Source organism: Trachemys scripta, chromosome 3 (genome assembly GCF_013100865.1).
Source record: "Trachemys scripta elegans isolate TJP31775 chromosome 3, CAS_Tse_1.0, whole genome shotgun sequence".
Lineage (NCBI taxonomy): Eukaryota > Metazoa > Chordata > Testudines > Emydidae > Trachemys > Trachemys scripta.
Genome location: NC_048300.1, coordinates 62,093,222 through 62,114,545, shown reverse-complemented (window position 1 = coordinate 62,114,545; position 21,324 = coordinate 62,093,222). Strand labels below are relative to the sequence as shown.

The following is a 21,324-nucleotide window of genomic DNA, read 5'->3' as shown; positions in this document are numbered from 1 at the left end:
ATTGGGCTTGGCTGTGTTGGACTAGCTGAACTGAAGTGGAGCCAAAAACAGATCCTGGCTTGCTGCGCAACTGAGTCCCTCGGTCACCTGTTCCCCCATACTCCTCCTTCTCGTTCCTCTTCCACCTCCTCCTTCTTGCTGTTCACAGCAGGGGCCTGTGACTTGGGCTTCTTGGAGGTATCCATGGTGTGTGTGTGGGGTGAGTGTCTCCACTGAATATGGCATGCAGCTCATTGTAAAAGCAACAAGCCTGCGGCTCAGCACCAAATTAACTGCTAGCCTGCCTGGCATTCTTGTATGCCTGCCGTAGCTCCTTGGTTTTCACAGAGCACTGCTGCTGGTCCCTGTTGTACCCCTTCTACTGCATCCTCCAAGGAATCTGTTCATAGATGTTGACATTTCTAAGGCTGATTCAGAGCTGTACCTGCACAGCCGCTTCTCCCTGTAGGCCCAGGAGATGCAAAAATCTGTCTCCCCCAGGCAGGAGTGCATTAGGAGCATGTAGCTGGCATGGTCAGCTGGCCAGCTGCATTCAACGATGGAGAGCTGCTAAATGCACTTGTCAAGTGGGGCAATCTGGAATAGGCATTTCAAAAACTTGTGTGATTTTAAAGGTCAGGAGTGACGACTGTGGGCTACATGACCCCTTGGCAGTGGAGTACAGAATGGTGACCAGAGTGGTCAGCATTGGACATTATGAGACCGCTTCTGGAGAATAGTTAGGGTCGACATAAGTAACATGGTGTCTGCACTCATGCTGCTTTGACCTAAGTACATTGGCCATAGCTCTGTGTCACTGAAGGAGGTGGTGTTCCTGTGTTGGCATAATGGGGCTCTTACATCAATGGGAAATACATTTAAGTGTAGACACAGGCACAACTAGGCCAACATAACTTCGTGGTGAAGACCAGACTATGAGAATGGCCATACTGGATCACACCCAAGGTCTATGTAGTTTAGTTTTCTGTCTGTCTGGCAGGTACCAAATGCTACAGAGGAAGGTGTAAGACTCCTATAGTATGCAGATGTGGATTAATCTGCTCCCCACAGTAGATCTTACCCTGATCTCTAATAGCGATTAAGCAATGAAGCACGAGACTTAATATTGCTTCTAAAATACTTGTTATTAATTATGACAACTCTGAATGTTCTTGATATCCATATAATATCCATACTCTCATTATTTCCCCCCCCCATAGCTCTACCATCTTGGATACTGAATTTCTTCATCTTTGTTTTTCTTTCAGTAAGAAATAGCAAATTTTAAGGCTGCAAGGGTGTTTTAATTGGTATGAGACTAAATCTGTTCTAATATGTTTTTTGATAAAAAATATCATCAGTTAATTGCTTTGATTATCTGTCTTGCAGACAAAGGTTGATATTTCTGCTTGGCGTGGGCAGTTTGCAGCTCTTTGTTCAGAGCAATTGGACTGGACCTCCTGTTCACTTACAGCCTCAGGACTTTTTGCCATCTTCATTGTTACACCAGTTCTGTGAGGTACGCTTACATTTTAAAAAACTGTGTATTGGTTAATTACTGTCACTTCTGTTCACTGATAGCACATGTATGCTTGTTACAGGAGACACAGGTGTCCTAAACAAATGCAGGCAATGTGAATTAATAGAAATTTACTATCTGTAAATTCTGTTGGTGCAGCTAGGGTGACTGTGAGTGTCATGGGGTTTTCTCATTTCCCTGCATGAGCCTCTTCCAAGTACAGTCTTAAGAGAGTATTTCAGAGTGGACACTTCAGTGTCTGGCAAACATAAGGTACAGAAATGTTGCATTCAAAGAACCTATGGCAACTTATGTCTTGCAAACTCCTGAGAAGCAGACTTAAGTGGTTCTGAGATTGTGGCTTTCTGCAAAGATCTGATATATATACAAAGCATTCCTATTTTCTGTATTAAAACATTCTTAACCTTGTTAACTCCCAGGTAATCCCAGCAATTCTACACAAGCACATATTTTAATGGTCTTCCATGGCCATGCATTAGACTAAGGCACTGGATTCAAAAGTGCAGTCATAAACTTTGGGAAGGGGGTAATGTCACATTTGTAAAGCCTTTTGAGCACCTTCAAAGCTGCCATCTGGTGTTCTCACATGGAATAGCATGAGATTTCTCCTCCCCAATTCATAATATTCTATTCCAAACATCTCAACCTGGTCAGACTGCAGAACGAAATGTTACCTTTTAAAAAAAAAAAAAAAAAAAAAAAAAAATCGGTTTCAACAGAACAGCCAGAGGCAGTGTCTAGGGCAGGAGTGACCAAACTTACTGACCCTCCGAGGCACATAGTATAATCTTCAGAAGTTCTCAGGACTTCAGCCTGCCTGGACTCGGAGCTTCAGCCCCACTCCTGCTGAAACCCCAAGCCCCGACAGGCATCTTCTGTGGGGCTGAAGCCCCAAGATTCCCCTGCTCTAGTCTGGTAGGTGGAAGATGGGGGCTCCGTGAGCCATATTTTAAGTGCAAAAGAGCCACATGCAGCTCACGAGCTGCGTTTCGCCACCCCTGGTCTACGGCATCTCTCTAATTTATTTGGGATATGGCAGAGGCTTTAATTGCAATATAGTATATTCATAAGTACTGTGAGAGTATTTAGCCTACAATGTTTTGATCCAGTTAAAATGATTAACAAAGAAGCTGTTTCTCAAGGACTGTCAACAAGATTGTGCAACAGAAGGGAAACTGAAGGCTTGATGTTCCCAAAACATGCTGAGCATCTATAGCTGAGGTGGATTTCAGTGGGAGTTTTGGATGCTCAGCACCTTTTCAGGATCAAACCCTTAATAAATAGGATTAACATTAAGCATTTTCATATTACTGAGACAAACGATACTCCTACAAGATAGCAAAGGGATTTTTAAAGTTAGAACTGGTGGATAATTCTATTTACTTTGGAATCTTTTTCTTCATATACAACAAAGTAATAACTTTTTGAAGTATTATGTTTTAGAGGTATGTAGTTAGACTGAAGTGTAATTGCCACTTTCTCACCAAGACTTCTCTATATCTCTCTTCCTGTACTAATAGAAGTTAGAGTGTCTACAAAGATCTACTTATAGGAATACAATAGCTGATGCCTTTAGTTAAATCGTGGACAAATAAAAATATACATCATCATAGTTTTTTGCTGCTCTTGCAGCAGCTGATGTAACCATTGCTTAAAACAGATCAGGGAGCTGCTTTGTTTGCCCCACTTCGTGATGTCAATTCTTGCATGGAGAAAACAGAACTTTGGACAAGAATAGTTGAATCATAGCTAGTGTAATTGTAGACACTTTTCTTAGTGTGTGATGAATGCTTACCCTAGTGAGTCATTGTGTGTGTCTGTCCCTAGTGAATAGGAATGGGCCAGTGCTGGCTGCTCATCTTCTTAGCTCTTGCTCCTTGCAGGATCACAGCAAAGAGGAGCAGTGCAGCCAGCACTAATCAGTGCTTCAGTATCTGTGGTTCAGCATAGTTTCTTTAGTATTAACTCTGTCCTAGAATAATGGAATCAAAGCAACAGAGACGCTAACTTCTTCACCCTCTCAGTGGCCTTCAGGGGAGGGACTAGAGGATTCACATTTTAGTGCTCCCCATGGTCTTGACTGGCTGTGGGGCAAAAAGTGTTTGCTTTTGCTTAGATTTGCTCTTTCCCCACCTTCAACAACATGACTAGAGTGGGATGAGAATGAATGACGGTGGGGGTGGAGTTGTGGGCAGACTAAAGAGGGAGAAGCTGACTACTGACAGCCTCCTAACTAGTCAAAAACAATGTTAAAAATTGCCTCTTCTCCCCTTCCCCAAAAAATGATCCAGGGACCTTATGCTGTCAGGCAACTCAGCACACAATCGACTCAAAAGCCAGGAAGGGAATCCATGCTGGACTTCTAACTTAGCCTGTATGGAGCTGGAGAGCTCCCACCAACCACTGTCAGCGTGAGCTGTCTTCGACAGTAGGTGCTCTAACTTTTTCTCCCCAGGGCATAATTCCTTTCAGTAACTGAGAAGGTTAGCAGAGTTTTTACCTTAGTAGCACAATATTTTATCTGCTTTTGCCTTTGTCGCAACTGCGCATTAGGCATTAGTTGCTATTTTGTAAGTTACGTTTAGCAACTTGTTGAGACATTAAGGAGCTAAAACTGGACATCATGGTTAGTGTGTACACTCAGGCAGCCACAACTATACAAGAATAACATTAAGAGTAAGACACATGGCCTGAAAGTACTGATAAATGTACTTAAGCCAGTGTTTTTCAAACTGTGGGTCGCGACCCAGTACTGGGTCACAGCATGTAAGATACTGGGTTGCCTTGCTCTGGTTAGCACTGCTGACCGGGATGTTAAAAGTCCCGTCAGCGGTGCTGCCCAGCTAAGGCAGGCTAGTGCCTACCTTTTCCGACACTGCGCTGTGCCCCGGAAGTGGCCAGCAGCGGGTCCGGCTTCTAGGCCGGGGGGCCACGGGGCTCCACCTGCAGCCCCCACCCCGAGCTCCAGCTCTGCACTCCCATTGGCTGGGAATCGGCCAACGAGAACGGGGGGCGGGTGGTGCCTGCAGGTGAGAGTTGCGCGAAGCCACTTGCACGCCTCCGCCTAGGAGCTGGATCTGTTGCTGGCCGCTTCTGGGGAGCAGCGCGGTCCGCGGTGCCAGGACAGGCAGGAAGCCTGCCTCTGCACCCCGGCTGCGCCGCTGACTGGGAGTTACCCGAGGTAAGTCTGCACCCCAATCCCCAGCCCTGACTCCACCCCAAACCCCCATCCCTGGTCCCACCCCACAGCCTGCACCCTCAGCCCAGAGCCCTGACCCCCTCCCGCACCCCAACCCCCTGCCCCAGCCCTGAGCCCAAACCCAGAGCCTCCTCTGCACTCCAAACCTGTCATCCCTGGCCCCAGCCCAGAGTCCTGATCCCCTCCAGCACCCCAACTCCCAGCCCCAGCCCTGAGCCCAAACCCGCAGCCCGTCTCACACCCCAAACTCCTCATTCCCAGCTCTATTGGGTTGCGGGCATCAACAATTTTCTTCAACTGGGTTCCCAGAAAAAAAGTTTGAAAATCACTGTACTAAGCTACTTATTTGAGAAAATAATGAAACACAACAAATAGCAAGATTTGATTGAATTTAAAACATGGTATACCTGCATTGAGAGCCTCCTGGAATAAAACTGAATTAAGCTTATCTTTTGAAGGAATGATCTCTGCTTCTGAAAAATCCTCACTGTTACCGGTGGTTTTAATTAGACTTAATTGAAACTCTGATATTAGTGGGTTGAGTGATTTATCAAATTGGACTCTTCACCACCACAAGGTCCATTTCTATTTAAGTATTCTCTGCTAATTTTACATCCATACCTGACTTGCTTTGGATATAGAATTATATTATGAAAAAGATTAAAGCAATATAAATGACTGTGATTAAAAACTACAGTATCAAGGAGATGATTTAATGAGCATGATGAAAATAGAATATTAGAAAAATATACATACAAGATTTTGTGTAATTTAAAAAAATCATTCTTTACTTCATGTTCTGCTGGGAAGCTAATTACATTTGAGTGGCGGTTAGCCTGTCATAGTGTACTCTGCAGGAATATATTTCTAAGTATATTTAAATTCAGGTATGGCATTTTTATATTAAAAGCAGACCTATTATTTTGGAGTATGTTAAAGGTGACCTGACCTCCGCCCCCCAACCCCCAAATTTAGTGTGTTTGGGTTTTTTCAGTTTGCTGGTCTCCAATATATAAAGAGAGCCTGAAATTTCCTGATTGTATTTAACATTAGAAGTTCAGGTCTTGTTTGGGGTTCAAGAGTCCACAGTGAAATTAGGAGGATTATGACACTGGAGGCTGAGGACATGAAACCTCATTGAGAGAGGAAAGGATGTTCAAAGTATTTAAAACTAATTTATTTTGACATTTCTGCCATTTGTAAGATAGACTTTTTTAGGCTGCCTTTATACATCAAAAAGAAGCAAAGAAGGCACAAACTCCTTTTTTTTTTTTTTTTTTAATCTTTGTAGCTTCAGTAAACCCTTAGAATTTATATTAAGCTATGTCTACACTACGAAATTAGGTTGCATTTATAGAAGCCAGTTTTATAGAAATCGGTTTTATACAGTCGATTGTGTGTGTCCCCACATAAAATGCTTTAAGTGCATTAAGTCGGCGGACCGCGTCCACAGTACCAAGGCTAGCGTCGACTTCCGGAGCATTGCACTGTGGGTAGCTATCCATAGTTCCCGCAGTCTCCGCCGCCCATTGGAATTCTGGGTTGAGATCCCAATGCCTGATGATGCAAAAACAGTGTCGCGGGGGGTTCTGGGTACATGTCAGGCCCCTCCCCCTCCGTCAGAGCAAAGGCAGACAATCGATTTGCGCCTTTTTACCTGGGTTACCTGCGCAGACAACGTACCACGGCAAGCATGGAGCGCGCTCAGCTCAGCTCACCATCACCATATGTCATCTGGGTGCTGGCAGATGTGGTACTGCATTGCTACACAGCAGCAGCTAATTGCCATTTGGCGGTAGACGGTGCAGTATGACTGGTAGCCGTCATCGGCTATCTGGGTGCTGGCAGACGTGGGGCTGCATTGCTACACAGCAGCAGCTCCTTGCCTTTTGGCAGTAGATGGTGTATTACGACTGGTATCCATCGTTGTCGTATTCCTCAGTGAGTTCGGTCAGAGGCACCTGGGCAGACATGTTTTGTCTCCTGGAGACTCAGTCCTGCCGGCAGTCCTATTGAACTGTCTTGATGATGATGGCTAGCAGTTGTAATACAGCATCTTCTGCCATGCACCCAGAAGATGCAGATGGCTATCAGTCATGCTGCACCGTCTGCTGCCAGCCTAGGATGTAAAAGATAGATGGACCAGATTTGTTCTGTATTCATTTGCTTCTCCCTTCTTCCGTGAAATCAATGGCCTGCTAAACCCAGGGTTTTGAGTTCAATCTTTGGGGGGGCCATTCTGTGTGACAGTTGTTTGTGTTTCTCCCTGATGCACAGCCACCTTTGTTGATTTTAATTACCTGTAAGCCATGTTGTCATTTGCCCCTCCCTCCCTCCGTCAGACAATAGTTTCGTGCCTTTTTTCAGCCCAGACGCCAGCACTGGGATCATGGAGCCCGCTCAGATCACTGCGGCAATTATGAGCACTATGAACACCGCGTGCATTGTCCTGGAGTATATGCAGAGCCAGAACATGCCAAAGCAAAACCAGACAGCTGCCGGTCAGTTGGGAATCAATTTGGAGTGGGCAAGTCTACTGTGGGGGCTGCTGTGATCCAAGAAGCCAACGCAATCAAAGACCTGGTGATATCAAGGGTAGTGACTCTGGGAAATGTGCAGGTCATAGTGGATGGCTTTGCTGCAATGGGATTCCCAAACTGTGGTGGGGCGATAGACGGAACCCATATCCTTATCTTGTCACCGGAGCACCAAGCCACCGAGTACATAAACCACAATGCTGCTGCAAGCCCGGGTGGATCACAAGGGACGTTTCACTAACATCAACGTGGGATGGCCGGGAAAGGTCCATGATGCTCGTGTCTTCAGGAACTCTGGTCTGTTTCAAAAGCTGGAGGAAGGGACTTTCTTCCCAGACCAGAAAATGACCGTTGGGGATGTTGAAATGCCTATCGTTATCTTTGGGGACCCAGCCTACCTCTTAATGCAATGGCTCATGAAGCCGTACACAGGCAGCCTGGTCAGTAGTCAGGATCTGTTCAACTATAGGATGAGCAAGTGCCGAATGGTGGTAGAATGTGCATTTGGACGTTTAAAAGCGTGCTGGCGCAGTTTACTGACTCGGATAGATCTCAGCGAAGCCAATATTCCAATTGTTATTGCTGCTTGCTGTGCGCTTCACAATATCTGTGAGAGTAAGGGGGAGACATTTATGGCGGGGTGGGAGGTTGAGGCAAATCGCCTGGCCGCTGATTACGCGCAGCCAGACACCAAAGCGGTTAGAACTGTACAGCAGAGCGCGATGCGCATCAGAGAAGCTTTGAAAACCAGTTTGTGACTGGCCAGGCTACGGTGTGAAACTTCTGTTTGTTTCTCTTTGATGAACCCTCCCCCTCCCCCGGTTCACTCTACTTCCCTGTAAACTAACCACCCTCCCCTCCCCCCTTCGAGCACTGCTTGCAGAGGCAATAAAGTCATTGTTACTTCACATTCATGCATTTTTTATTAATTCATCACACAACTAGGGGGCTAACTGCCAAGGTAGCCCGGGAGGGGTGGGGGAGGAGGGAAGGAAAAGGACACACTGCAGTTTAAAACTTTAACACTTATTGAAGGCCAGCCTTCTGATGCTTGGGCTATCATCTGGGGTGGAGTGGCTGGGTGGCCGGAGACCCCCCCACCGCGTTCTTGGGCGTCTGGGTGAGGAGGCTATGGAAGTTGGGGAGGAGGGCTGTTAGTTACACAGGGGCTGTAGCGGCGGTCTCTGCTCCTGCTGCCTTTCCTGCAGTTCAACCATATGCTGGAGCATATCAGTTTGATGCTCCAGCAGCCGGAGCATCGACTCTTGCCTTCTGTCTGCAAGCTGACGCCACCTATCCTCTTCAGCCCGCGATTCAGCCCGCCACCTCTCCTCTCGTTCATATTGTGCTTTTTTGCACTATGACATTGACTGCCTCCATGCATTCTGCTGTGCTCTGTCAGCGTGGGAGGACATCTGGAGCTTCGAGAACATACCATCTCGAGTCCGCCGTTTTCTCCTTCTAATCTTCACTAACCTCTGTGAAGGAGAAACATTTGCAACTGGTGAAGGAGAAGGGAGAGGTGGTTAAAAAAGACACATTTTAGAGAACAATGGGTACACTCTTTCACGTTAAATGTTGCTGTTCACATTACACAGCACATGTGCTTCTGTTACAAGGTCGCATTTTTCCTCTTATATTGAGGGCCTGCCGGTTTGGTGTGAGAGATCACTCATGCAGTGCCAGGCAACAGAATTCGGCTTGCAGGCAGCCATGGTAAGCCACAGTCTTTTGGCTTTTTTAACCTTCATAACATGTGGGAATGGTTTCAAACAGCAGCGCCCTCATTTCCCATACTAAGCACCCATTGGGTTGGCCATTTAAAATGGGTTTGCAGTGTAAAAGGAGGGGCTGCAGTTTCCGGGTTAACATTCAGCACAAACCCAACTATGCCGCCCTCCCCCCCCATTTCTCTGGGATGATCACTTCACCCCCCCCCCGCCCACGTGGCTAACAGCGGGGAACATTTCTGTTCAGCCAAGCAGGAACGGGCACCTCTGAATCACCCCATTTCAACCAGGTGACCGTGAATGATATCACTCTCCTGAGGATAACAAAGAGAGATAAGGAATGGATGTTGTCTGCATGCCAGCAAACACCGGGACCATACGCTGCCATGCTTTGTTATGCAATGATTCCAGATTACGTGCTACTGGCGTGGCGTGGTAAAGTGTCCTACCTTGGCAGACGGGATAAGGCAGTCCTCCCCAGAAACCTTTTACAAAGGCTTTGGGAGTACATGAAGGAGAGCTTTCTGGAGATGTCCCTGGAGGATTTGCGCTCCATCCCCATACACATTAATAGACTTTTCCAGTAGCTGTACTGGCCGCGATTGCCAGGGCAAATTAATCATTAAACACGCTTGCTTTTAAACCACGTGTAATATTTAGAAAGGTACACTCATCAGAGGTCCCTTCTGTGCCTTCAGGGTCTGGGAGCACGCCTTGGGTGAGTTCGGGGGTTACTGGTTCCAGGTCCAGGGTGATAAACATAGCCTGGCTGTTGGGGAAACCGGTTTCTCCGCTTCCTTGCTGTGAGCTATCTTCATCATCATCTTCCTCGTACCCCGAACCCACTTCCCTGTTGCGTGATTCTCCATTGATGGAGTCAAAGCACACAGTTGGGGTAGTGGTGGCTGCACCCCCTAGCATGGCATGCAGCTCCGTGTAGAAGCGGCATGTTTGCGGCTCTGCCCCAGACCTTCCGTTTGCCTCTCTGGCTTTGTGGTAGGCTTGTCTTAGCTCCTTAATTTTCACTTGGCACTGCTGTGTGTCCCTGTTGTGGCCTCTGTCCTTCATGGCCTTTGAGACTTTTTCTAATATTTTGCCATTTCGTTTACTGCTACGGAGTTCAGCTAGCACTGATTCGTCTCCCCATAGGGCAAGCAGATCCCGTACCTCCCGTTCTGTCCATGCTGGAGCTCTTTTACGATCCTGGGACTCCATCATGGTTACCTGTGCTGATGAGCTCTGCGTGGTCACCTGTGCTCTCTAAGCTGGGCAAACAGGAAATGAAATTCAAAAGTTCGCGGGTCTTTTCCTGTCTACCTGATCAGTGCATCTGAGTTGAGCGCTGTCCAGAGCGGTCACAATGAAGCACTGTGGGATAGCTCCTGGAGGCCAATAACATCGAATTCCGTCAACACTACCCCAAATCCGACCTGCAAAGGCCGATTTCAGCGCTAATCCCCTCGTCGGAGGTGGAGTAAAGAAACTGGTTTAAAGGGCCCTTTAAGTAAAAAAAAAAAAAAAAAAAAAAAGGGCTTCGTTGTGTGGACGTGTCCAGGCTTAATTCAATTTAACGCTGCTAAATTCGACCTAAACTCGTAGTGTAGACCAGGCCTAAGAGTTAATATATATGGGCACTATTGTGTAAGCTGGATTTTAACAACTGATTTAGCACATCCAGCAGCAACTAATATTGATTTGCCTTTGTCCACTTCTTAGAGTACCGTATATACTCAATCATAAGCCAGTTCGTTTATAAGCCGAGCCCTCCACGATGGATAAGTAAAAATGGAAAATTTTTAACCTGTTTATAAGCTGACCCTATAATTCAGGGGTCAGCAAACTTTGGCTCGCGGGCCATCCTGATCAGCCGCTGGTGGCTGAGATGGTTTGTTTACCTCGAGCGTCCGCAGGCACGGAGGTAAACCTAAGTAAACAAAGTGTCTCGGCGTGCGAGCTGCTTACCCTGACGGGCCAGGACAGCAACTGGTGGGGAAATTTTTTTGGCGGGGAGAAGCTGGGAGTCAGGGAGTAACCCCTGTGACCACCCCCCACATGACCCCACCCCTAGCCTGGGACCCACCCACTCTCCCCATCCCATCCCTTCCCACCTTATCTGGGGAGGATGGCTCTGGCCTGGCTGGAGCTGCTCTGGCAGGCTGGGCAGCGCGGCCGCAGCCTGCTCCGGTGGGCCAGACTGGGCAGTGCAGCCGCAGCATGTTGCAGGGGGCTGGCCTGGGTGGCACGGCCCCAGCATGCTCTGGCAGGCCAGGCGGCGTGGCCACAGCCTGCTCTGGGGGGCGGGGCCGAGCAGCACGGCTGCAGCCTGCTAGTCCCGGGGCTGCAGCTGCTTTGGAGGCTGGGGGGAGAGCAGCGTAGCCAGAAGCGGAGAGACTCTGGCCCCACCTCTTCACTTCTGGCTCTGCAGCCTCTCCTTGCTCCTTCTGTTGGGGAGAGGGGCTGTGTCCCACCTCTCCCTCTCTATACCCATTCATAAGCCGACCCCCTTCTCTGGTGCTTCCCTTTTTTACTAAAAAAAATTCGGCTTATGAATGAGTATATATGGTACTTCTTTAACTTCCTTGGAAGGATTGTAAAGTCCAGCATTTGTATCCTAGATCAACTAATACAGAGGTCTCCAAACTGGGGGGCACGCTCGCTAAGGGAGCATGGCTCGGTTCTGGGCCAGCCCCCGTGAGAGATGGGGAGGGAGCGCTAGCCAGCCCCTCCCCCAGCCTCGGCCTCCTTACCTCTGTCCATTCCCCCACTCCCGGAGCCTAGACAGTTTAAATACAAAACATAAACTTCCAATTTTTATTCTTTCCTCAATATTCTTAAACTTTCTAATCTATCCACATATTAGTACTTAATTGTCCTGATATAAATTACATCAAGAAATATGAGGGAAAACAGAAGAAATACTCTATCAATTAACAAAATAAAAGCCCAGTTGAGACGTCTTGTTTCTCTCTGAATCCATTGTTTCTTCACCCTGAATGTGCAAACTCAGAGAGAGATCAATAAAGAATGCTGCTGATTTTCTCTATCTGTGATAAGAAACCCTAGCCTAGCCCATGCTTCCATCGCCTGTCACTATAACTGCTGCAATGCTTTCTCCCACACCACTTCAAGTCCCAGCTTTCCATACTTAAATGTGCTGCTGCCTGTTTCAAGAATAAAGAAACACAATCATGTCATGTTATCTTAAATACCATAATAAACCTTCCTTTTCCCCACCTCTGCATCTCATTCATTTCAGGAGCATGTTCAAAACTACCTTTCTTGTTTTCAGAGCTCTTTATGAGCTTGGTCTTAACTTTATGCTGTTTGGTTTATGCCTACTCCTAGGCAGCATCAGCATCTGAAGGCATTTCTAATTATAATTGTGCTATGAGTGCATTGATAACTGGGTCTGACCATAATTATTTCTGTCCCTGGATAAATCAGGTGAAAGAACAAATTGTGAATACTGTTTTTTAGATTAGCTACAGGTAGGGTCCTTATAGACGCCTTGCATGAGCAATGTGTTCATGAGGGTGTATACATTTATTCTTCCCCTCTGAATTAATCCTATCCCCACTTAGATTATAGGTAAATTAAACAATAATCCTGTGGGATCTTTAACAGAATTGAATTATGCTTTGATGCTTATGAGTATAGATATTGAGATGGTTTAATAACTTCCAAATGGAGGAATAGCTGACAGTTTAGTAGTAGGTATGTGTTCCATTTCCCTGAAGTGATCTCAGCACAACAGCCATTAAGGAACTTGAATGCTTAAATAGTCTACCTGATATTGCCTCAGGTATTGTATGCGAAATGGTGAAAGCTGACAAATAATGACTCTGAATACAAAAAGGAAAAAAAGTACATCTCAATTTTTGGACTGAACTTGCTGGGATCAAAAAAGTTTGGTGGGTGGGGGGGAAAGAGGTGGCCTCTGTGGTAAAAAGTTTACAATCTGTGGCCCTGATCCTGCAAAGACTTAACCTGTTGTGTAGAAAAGTCCTATATCTGTGTAACTTATGTCACTCACTGGTGTAAATAAGCCACTGCCCTGATGACTTAAGTTACACCAACTGAAGCGCCAGTGTGGACATTGCTATGTCAGTGGGAGAGCGTCTCCCTCCAATCTAGCTACCGCCTCTCACAGAGTTAGTTTTATTATGCTGACAGGAGAGCTCTTGCCTGTCGGCATGGAGCGTCTTCAACAGATGCGCTGCAGCGGCACAGCTACATTGGTGCAGCTGCACCACTGTAGTGTTTCTAGTGTAGACTAGCCCTTAGTCCAGATAAACAGTTAACAGTTAGTTTAGTTAAAATTAGCTGATAGGTGAAAGGCTAGCAGGAATTATTTATTTTAAACACCCTGGGGCTTCGACGAACACTTAGTTTGCAGCAAGCTGGGATGTAAAACTAGCCTGGTGCTAGCCTGCTTTGAAATGGGAGTATATTAAAGAGCACTTTTAGAGAACTTTTAGTGTGAGCAATAAGGTCTATACGGCCACCTGGATTTACACCTCCACTTGCCACAAACCAAGTATTCTTGTAGACAAGCCATAGGGTGTTTAAAACAAATAACAATTCCTGCTGGCCTTTCACCGGTCAGTTCATTTTTAGATCACTTTTAAATTAACGAGAAACTCTTTTAGTTAATGGGACTTTCGTAAAAGCTTTGGGAATCCCTATCCTCACACATTCAAATTGGCACTTCATTTCTTGAATCCTTTTCTACACCGTCAGACTGTTCCCTTTGCTGGAAAGTATCAGTATGATTTCACTAAGAGACCAATGAATCCATTCATAATTCTTGTGAAAAAAATGCTAGTGTACTTCACAACACGATGGCCCCAAATTCCGCATTAGGGACCCCCTTCCATGGCATTATTAATTCAGGCTATTGTTATATAATAAACTTCATTGTCTTCCCACCCCACATGCAGGTTCATTTCCATCGGGTTTGAGTTAGTCTAAGCCAGTGGTTCACAAACTTCAACAACCTGTGAACCCCTTTCACTAAAATGTCGAGTCTCACGAAACCCCTCCTAAAAATGAATATTTCCAGGGATTTTCTCCTTTACCTGAGTATAAATTATAAAAGCAGTGATCTTGGAAATATAAAATGTGTTCTTATGACATGCTTATTACACACTTATTATTTATCATTACAGTATTTGTATTACATTATGAAAACGGCAACACTCTTCCAAGATCTCACTTTCGTAGCTTGTATCGCTTTGAATAAGCCTGTTATAAGACAAGGCTCCTATGTTTCATCAAGGAGTATCAGATGTGAAACAGCATGAAGATATTTAAGAAGCCAACTCAGAGTTCCTCCTACACAAGCTTGCCACCCTTACTTCTGCGCTGCCTTCAGAGCTGGGTGGCTGGAATGTGGCAGATGTTGGCCAGGTGCCCAGCTCTGAAGGCAGCGCCCCTCCAGCCCCCAGCAGCAGCGCAGAAGTAAGGGTTGCAATACCATACCATGACACTCTTACTTCTGTGTTGCTGTTTTCGGACCTGGGTGGCCAGAGAGTGGTGGCTGCTGACTGAGGGCCCATCTCTGCAGGCAGCAGCACAGAAGTAAGAGTGGCAATACCATACCATGCCATCCTTCTGCGCTGCTGCTGGTGGCAGCTCTGCCTTCAGAGCTAGGCTCCTGGCCAACAGCTGCCGCTCTCCAGCTGCCCAGCTCTGAAGGCAGCGCTGACACCAGCAGCAGCACAGAAGTAAGGGTAGCAGTACCGCAACTTCCCCTACAGTAACTTTGCGACCACCCCACCACCACAACTCCTTTTTGGGTCAGAATTATAGTTACAACACTGTGAAATTGACCAAAATGGACTGTGACTCTCACAGTTCTTATGCCGGATTTTTTGATATTTGGTGTGTGTTCTGAAACCCCCTCCTGCTGTAGATTAAAGCTTTAAAATGCAACCCTTAATGGCTCAAACACTAGAAGGCAAATAAAAATAAATTATATTTAAAAATATATTATTTTTTTAAAACCTCATGATTTCTAGCCAAATCTTAAGATGGAGGAGGAGGGATGGGGGACACTTGAGTCATGACATTTGAATGCTTGATGTTGTCAGTATTGTAAATGTCTAACCGTTTTTGTTTTTTTTTTTGGTATCCTACTAAGCTCTCATCCTCATTGATATCTTTTAGCGGCAAGTTCTGTTGGTTTGGGTTTTATTCCTAAATGCAGTCTGGAGAGTGGGGTTAGAAGATCAGCTGTTGGCTTAGGTTTCTGGACATGAAGAAATGGACTCTCCATGTGGTGGTGGTTGCATGGAGGAGGGCATGACACTGTGAGAGCAACTTAATAAGAAAAATTGCTATGGCTTTCTGAAAGTCCTAGACCCATTTCTAAGTCTGGGACAGCGTTACCACCTATCTCTACCCCTCTTGGTTGTCCTTCTGACACTGCTTTAACTGGACAGATGTGTCTTTTATCCTGCTAGTGGCTTTGAAATGTGAACTTGTGCCTAATGGATTGCTGCAGCAAATAATTTTACTGTAGATTGCTGCAACATATCAAAGGTCAGAGAGCTTGTCTTTATCAAAATAGACATCTGGTTTGCTGATAGGAGGTGGGTATGCTGTGTGCTTCTTAGTACTTTATTTTATTGTATCTGTAAGCATAGGAAAAATTTAAAAAAGAAAAAAAAACAGTTTAAAATCAGCACTGAATTTGTTGATGTATGCATAAATTAGTTTCCAACTAAATCCCTGGTCCTATTCTTTAGCACAGTAGTCCCCAAACTTTTCAGGGTTGTGCCCCCCCTTATCCCTGTCTGCGCCCCCCCCCAACTGGGGCTAGGAGCAGGGCCAAGGCTCCAGGGGGAGGGGAGCGTAGACAGAGGTAAGGGGTCCAAGGATGGGGCCACCGCTGGGGGCTGGAGTGGCACCGGGAGCCAGAGCCCCGGACACAGGGCTGGCAGACAGGGCTAGGAGCGGAGCTGGGTGGTGCTCCCTCCCCAGCCTCCATGGGGGGTTGGCCTGGGGCCCCAGCCGCATGCCCTGAATGATCATCTGTGTCCCCCTACGGGGGCACGCCCCAAAGTTTGGGGACCTCTGCTTTAGCATATTACCTTTTTCATAAAATCAGATCAGTTACGGATGTTGGTAAAATTCTTTCTTTGAGTGGGCCTGGGGTTAGGTTTTTGGTACAGCTGTTAAACAACTTATTTCCTTTACTGTTTTACTCACAAGTGGTTCATCAGACCATCGTAGACTTCATTTTCATGAATGGAATTGAAACCACTATGCTGATGTCATGTAAAAATTCCTCTCGGTATCAAACAGTTTGATACCCTGCAGCATTGGCTGTAGGATACAAGGCTGAATTATCTAAATGTATATAAATGAATTACAGCACTACCCAGAAAAATCAGGGAGGGAAAAAAGCCAGCTTTACTATGGCAAGGATTTGACTCCACTAAAAAGTGAACAACTTCACTTAGCAAGTTTTTTCTTGAGTGTAAATTGACAGTCAAGGTGTTGAATATTGTTTAGATGCAGATAACCTTACTTCATTTGGGAACAAATTAATATTTAAACAGCCATATATATTTTGCTCAGCTAATATTACATCAGGGCTTGAACAATCCCCACTCACCCAAGATGACTAAGAATCTTTCTCAGATAAGAGATTCTCTAGAGGTTGAAGGCAAAGCTGTTACTTTTGGGGAAAAAGTACATAACTTTTGTTTGCTAAGGAAACCTTCCAAACATAAAGCAAGAGTAAACGATGGAGTGACATGAAAATAAACCTCTCCAGCTGCCTTTGTAAAGGGAGAAGGCTGTCATTACAGTTAAAATAGTTGGAGGGATGCATGGACTCTGGGTTAAGAGCAGGATGCACTGTGGGGGATGGCACCCATACCCCATTAAGCAGAGGAGACGTTCTGGAGGGCAGTCCCTTTAGCGGGAGCCATGGAACATAATTTCCCAAGCAGAGGATTCTGTAGGTCCATGGGGGACTGCTGACACTATCCCCATGGACTCTGTGCTGGGGGAGGGAGGAGATAGCATGCGCTAACTGACTATTAGAGATACACCCAGCATTAATTTATTTGGACAATGGAAGGATGCACTAAATTGACTTATTTGGGTGTCTATAAGGTGACTTAATTAAATTATTGGAGGCAGTTTTGGTTAGTTTGTTTGGTATGCATCCGAAGAAGTGGGCTGTAGTCCACGAAAGCTTATGCTCTAATAAATTTGTTAGTCTCTAAGGTGCCACAAGTACTCCTGTTCTTTTTAAAGGAAGGAGTGACTCCCTCGAGGGTCTAACAGATTCTTTTGTTGCTGCCTAAGCCAGTGTCCATTGTTCCTGTGAGGCTGGGCTGGGTTTGTCCCATCCATGCCCTGACGAGGTGTGAACTGCCTCTCTGTTCTTGGAGAGTTTTTGCATGGGCTTGCTTTAAGCAGTGAGGATACATTTTCAGCCTCATAACTATATACATGAAATTATAACCTATAACCTTACTATAACATTACTGTAACCATTACTATAAAATCACTATAACAACCAAGCTCAGTGTATTATAAGCCTTCTGAAGACACCCAACATGACAAACTTTGCATTGGATACCACACAATCATTTTATAAAGATGAACATGGGAGTGTAGGATGTTCCCCCGAGGTACAGAGCATCACAGTGAGGTGTTGGGTAATCTTTTTAAAGCCCTGTAATACATTATTTTCTATTTAAGTGCTTTAATATTGTCTGGTGCTGATATTATTATTTGTTTTTTCTTTTTTCAGCCCAAAGCATTGTGTACAGCTGTTCTGAGTATGCTGGTTCTGGATGGTGAATCAGTCTATAATCTGACTTCTCTTCCTATCTTGCTGATGTTAGCCAGAGTGATTCTTGTGCATTCAAGACATAAACTTGCTGCTATTCAGGTATGAAATGTGTGGAAATAATTATTGTGGTTGCCAACCATGGATTGGTTCTCATTTTTCTTCCAGTGTTTCATTCTGTCTACTATTTTTTTTCTCTTCCATTTCTTTTGTCTTCCCTCTTTTTTTGGCCTATTCTGCTTTCAGAGATGACTTACTCTAAAAGAACAGTTCTACACAACAAAGCAGTGACTACAATAGTGAGGGAATTAAAATCAAGGGTTATCTTTTCTAAAAGATAAGTTATATAAATTGAATTTCTAATAGCTAAGCCAGAGAAATGTCTACTGGGACTTTTTCCCTTGTGAGGGATGAAGGCACCTCTTTTTCAGGAAGATAATTTCAGTGTTAGAATTTGCTGTTTTTCTTACATATATAATTAGAATAACATGAGTCTAAATATATAGTACCAAAGAGTCCTGTGGCACCTTAAAGACTAACAGATGTATTGCAGCATAAGCTTTCGTGGGTGAATGCCCACTTCGTCAGACGCATGTGTAGTACGTACAGTTGGGACAATCCTGTTTTTACATACTGTAACCTTTCTATTTCACAAACGTTTACGTACTATAAAGTTATTTAAAAACTGCTAATCTTTGTAAGCCAGTGCACCACATTTTCTGGCCTGGATGCCTGCTGCTCCCATTCTAGACAGGATGGGTTTATCTGCCTTATTCCCATGCATGGAAGTGGAGCTAAGAGATTCCTCTCCTTGAGTTTTGAATTGTCAGCTAGATCCCCACCCTGCCAGCACATTAGGAGTACTAAACAACTATGGGGACCATATCCCTATCCGCCTCCCTTCTGATTTCACATGAAAGACAAAGAGGTTTCCTTGAGTTCCTCCTTAAAATAAAGTTTTCTGACTATTTTCCTCCTTTGCTTTAGCTTAGAAGCAGTCTGATTGGCAGAGGGCGATTCTGGAGCTGGGGAGGCCCTTAGCAGCAGTGACTTCTCTCCAATGCATTGTAGATGAGCAGGCCGTGGCTTGAGGTCAGAAGCCTTCCTTGGTCCATCTTGGTACTTGGGCAGGCAACCCCTATTTCCAGCTGCGTCTTCATAGGGGCCTGAATTAAACAGTGTGGGAGATGTTCCTGGTTGTTTTGTACTTCTGGAAGCCAGGCTCTCTCTTGTTTTTTCTCCTCTCACTCCAGATGAATGCTGTTCAGCTCCAGCAATTAGGTCAGCCAGAAAGGGAGAAAATGTACCTGGTGTACAAACAGGCACAGTGAGGGACCTCCTCCTGTCTAAAGGCTTGTTTACACTATTAAAAGTGATAAAACCAAGTTTTAATGCTAGTTCAGGAGCAACAGCTGCTGAAAACCATTTTCTGCAAGTTTCCTAATGTTACCCAGCCATTCTTTCTCATGTAAGTTTAAATCCAATGAAAAACTCTCAGTATTTCAGTTCTGTAATATTCATGTAAATGAGCTTAGAATTGGATAAAATTCTGAGAAATCTACCTTTTACAACATTAATATAGCCCTCTTTTTCACAAATACTATTCCACATGAAAGACTAAATACATGACAAATTTTAAAATAATACAAAAGAAAATCCTGAAACCATCCCCCCAAAATTAAACTTAATAAAATAAGTGCCATGCACAGCTCAACTGACTTAACTGAAATTTTTACAAAAATGTTCTTTTCTACTCTGAGACCTCTGTGTGGCAAGCTGTAGGCCAGAGGAAATTTTTATCACTGAGCTTATATAAACCCCAGATATATCCTCCGCTACAGGGTTGTGAAAAGAATAGTGTTCATTTCCTAACACAGTCATGTTTAAATTGCCTTTGGGTTTCTAAACAAAGTGATTGGGGGGGAGGAGGGGAAGGATTTGACCTCTTTTACAAGGTCTTCTGTTTGTGAGCCATTGCTTTGTTCAGCTTGATATCATGTCATATTTCATTGCAGTTTAAAATAGACAGTATTTTATACGTTTTGATAGCTCCTCTCAAGGCAGATTATAATCAACTGCATGTAAATTGGTTTAGATTTTTTTCCCTAGATGCTGTGTGTGCAGTCCTTTTAGGTTGATGTACACTTACCTGTAGAACAGAAGTGTGTGTATATATAAATACTTTCTTGGCATTTATAGACAGTAGCATATTTTAACACTTGTTTACATACACACACAGTGAAATAACCAGAATTAACAAATCTGGTAAACATTAAGGGCTAAGTGCCATTCTGTATAGAGATTCATAGTATATTTATGGATAGTAACCTTAGTGTTATATCTTATTGGCAAAATTACACTACTTGTGAACTCTAGCATGCACATTCTCCCAGTGCAAGCAGAGTGGGGTAAGTTAAATTGGGGTAGATTTTTGTATTGCTTGTATGTGCACAACTTTAATCAGTTATAATTCTCCTTTGAGCTATGGTCTGAGACAGCTGTAGAACCTTGTCCATCCCTAGTATTACAATTTTGTTTGCCTCAGATAGGTTTCAAAAGCAAATACTTCATCATTGTCAGCTATTTTTTATTATAAAGAAAGCTATTCACGCTTCCTAACTGTAGGTTCCAAAAAGCTCCTAAAGTCTCATCCAGCTTCCATTAAAGTCAGTGGAAAGGCCTCTGTTGAAATCAGTGAGAGTTGGATAGCTCAGAGAGAGAACTGCTTCCTGCCACACACACATGGTAAACCATAATTGAATTTGCATGAATATGTTATGTGTTCATTTGTATAAAAAACCCTCAGTTTTATTTAAAAAAAGATGCTATGCACACAACATACATACCTGACACCAAATCACAAACACAAGGAAATGAAAAGCTAAGCCGCAATCAGTATGTACCCTCTATTCCTCCACCCACAGACACACCTTGCCACTATTGCACCTGTTGTACACCACAGTCATCAATCTTAATTCTGCTCCTGTAGGGATGCTAGTCTCTGACCTCAGTATTCCGCAATATATGTAACACATAGATAGGCTTGGCAGATTTTTATTATTTATTTATTTTATTTATTTTAATATTTTTTTTTTTTCTAATTTTAACAATTTTTATCCATTTAAAAAAAATTCTATTTGTATGTATTTTTATTTTTTCAGTTGGGGGGTGTGTGGTAGTGTTGACAGTGGGGCTGCAGGGGGCTCCCTGTGCAGCCAAGAGGCCCAAGACACTGGGGCGCAAGGTGTGAGGGAGGCTGCAGTGCATTGTGGCCCTTGACACCCAATCCTTGCAGGCAGAAGGTGAGAGGAAGGCTGGCGTCCTGGCAGAGAAGACCCTCTGCCCCTCACCCCAAAGCGCCCTCCCAGCTAGGGCCATGAGAAGGAGGACAAGATTCTGGCCAGGAAGGAAGCCACTCCATTGCTGAATGGCTCCTGCTGGAAAAGGAGCAAGTACAGTATAGTACTGCATTAAATGTAAACTACTAAAAAAATAAAGCAGCATTTTTCTTCTGCATAGTAAAGTTT

General features: G+C 44.6%; 1 protein-coding gene across 4 annotated transcripts in view; it reads left to right on the top strand.

Annotated features, from left to right (window-relative positions):
- TTC27 (tetratricopeptide repeat domain 27) overlaps positions 1-21,324 on the top strand; it is a 170,283-nt gene that overhangs the window by 9,711 nt on the left and 139,248 nt on the right. For all 4 annotated transcript variants that reach the window (XM_034764918.1, XM_034764919.1, XM_034764916.1 and 1 more), the window contains exons 3-4: positions 1,369-1,498; positions 17,759-17,899. In XM_034764918.1, the coding sequence (XP_034620809.1) occupies positions 1,369-1,498; positions 17,759-17,899 (271 nt within the window). The remainder of the gene's footprint in view (positions 1-1,368; positions 1,499-17,758; positions 17,900-21,324) is intronic.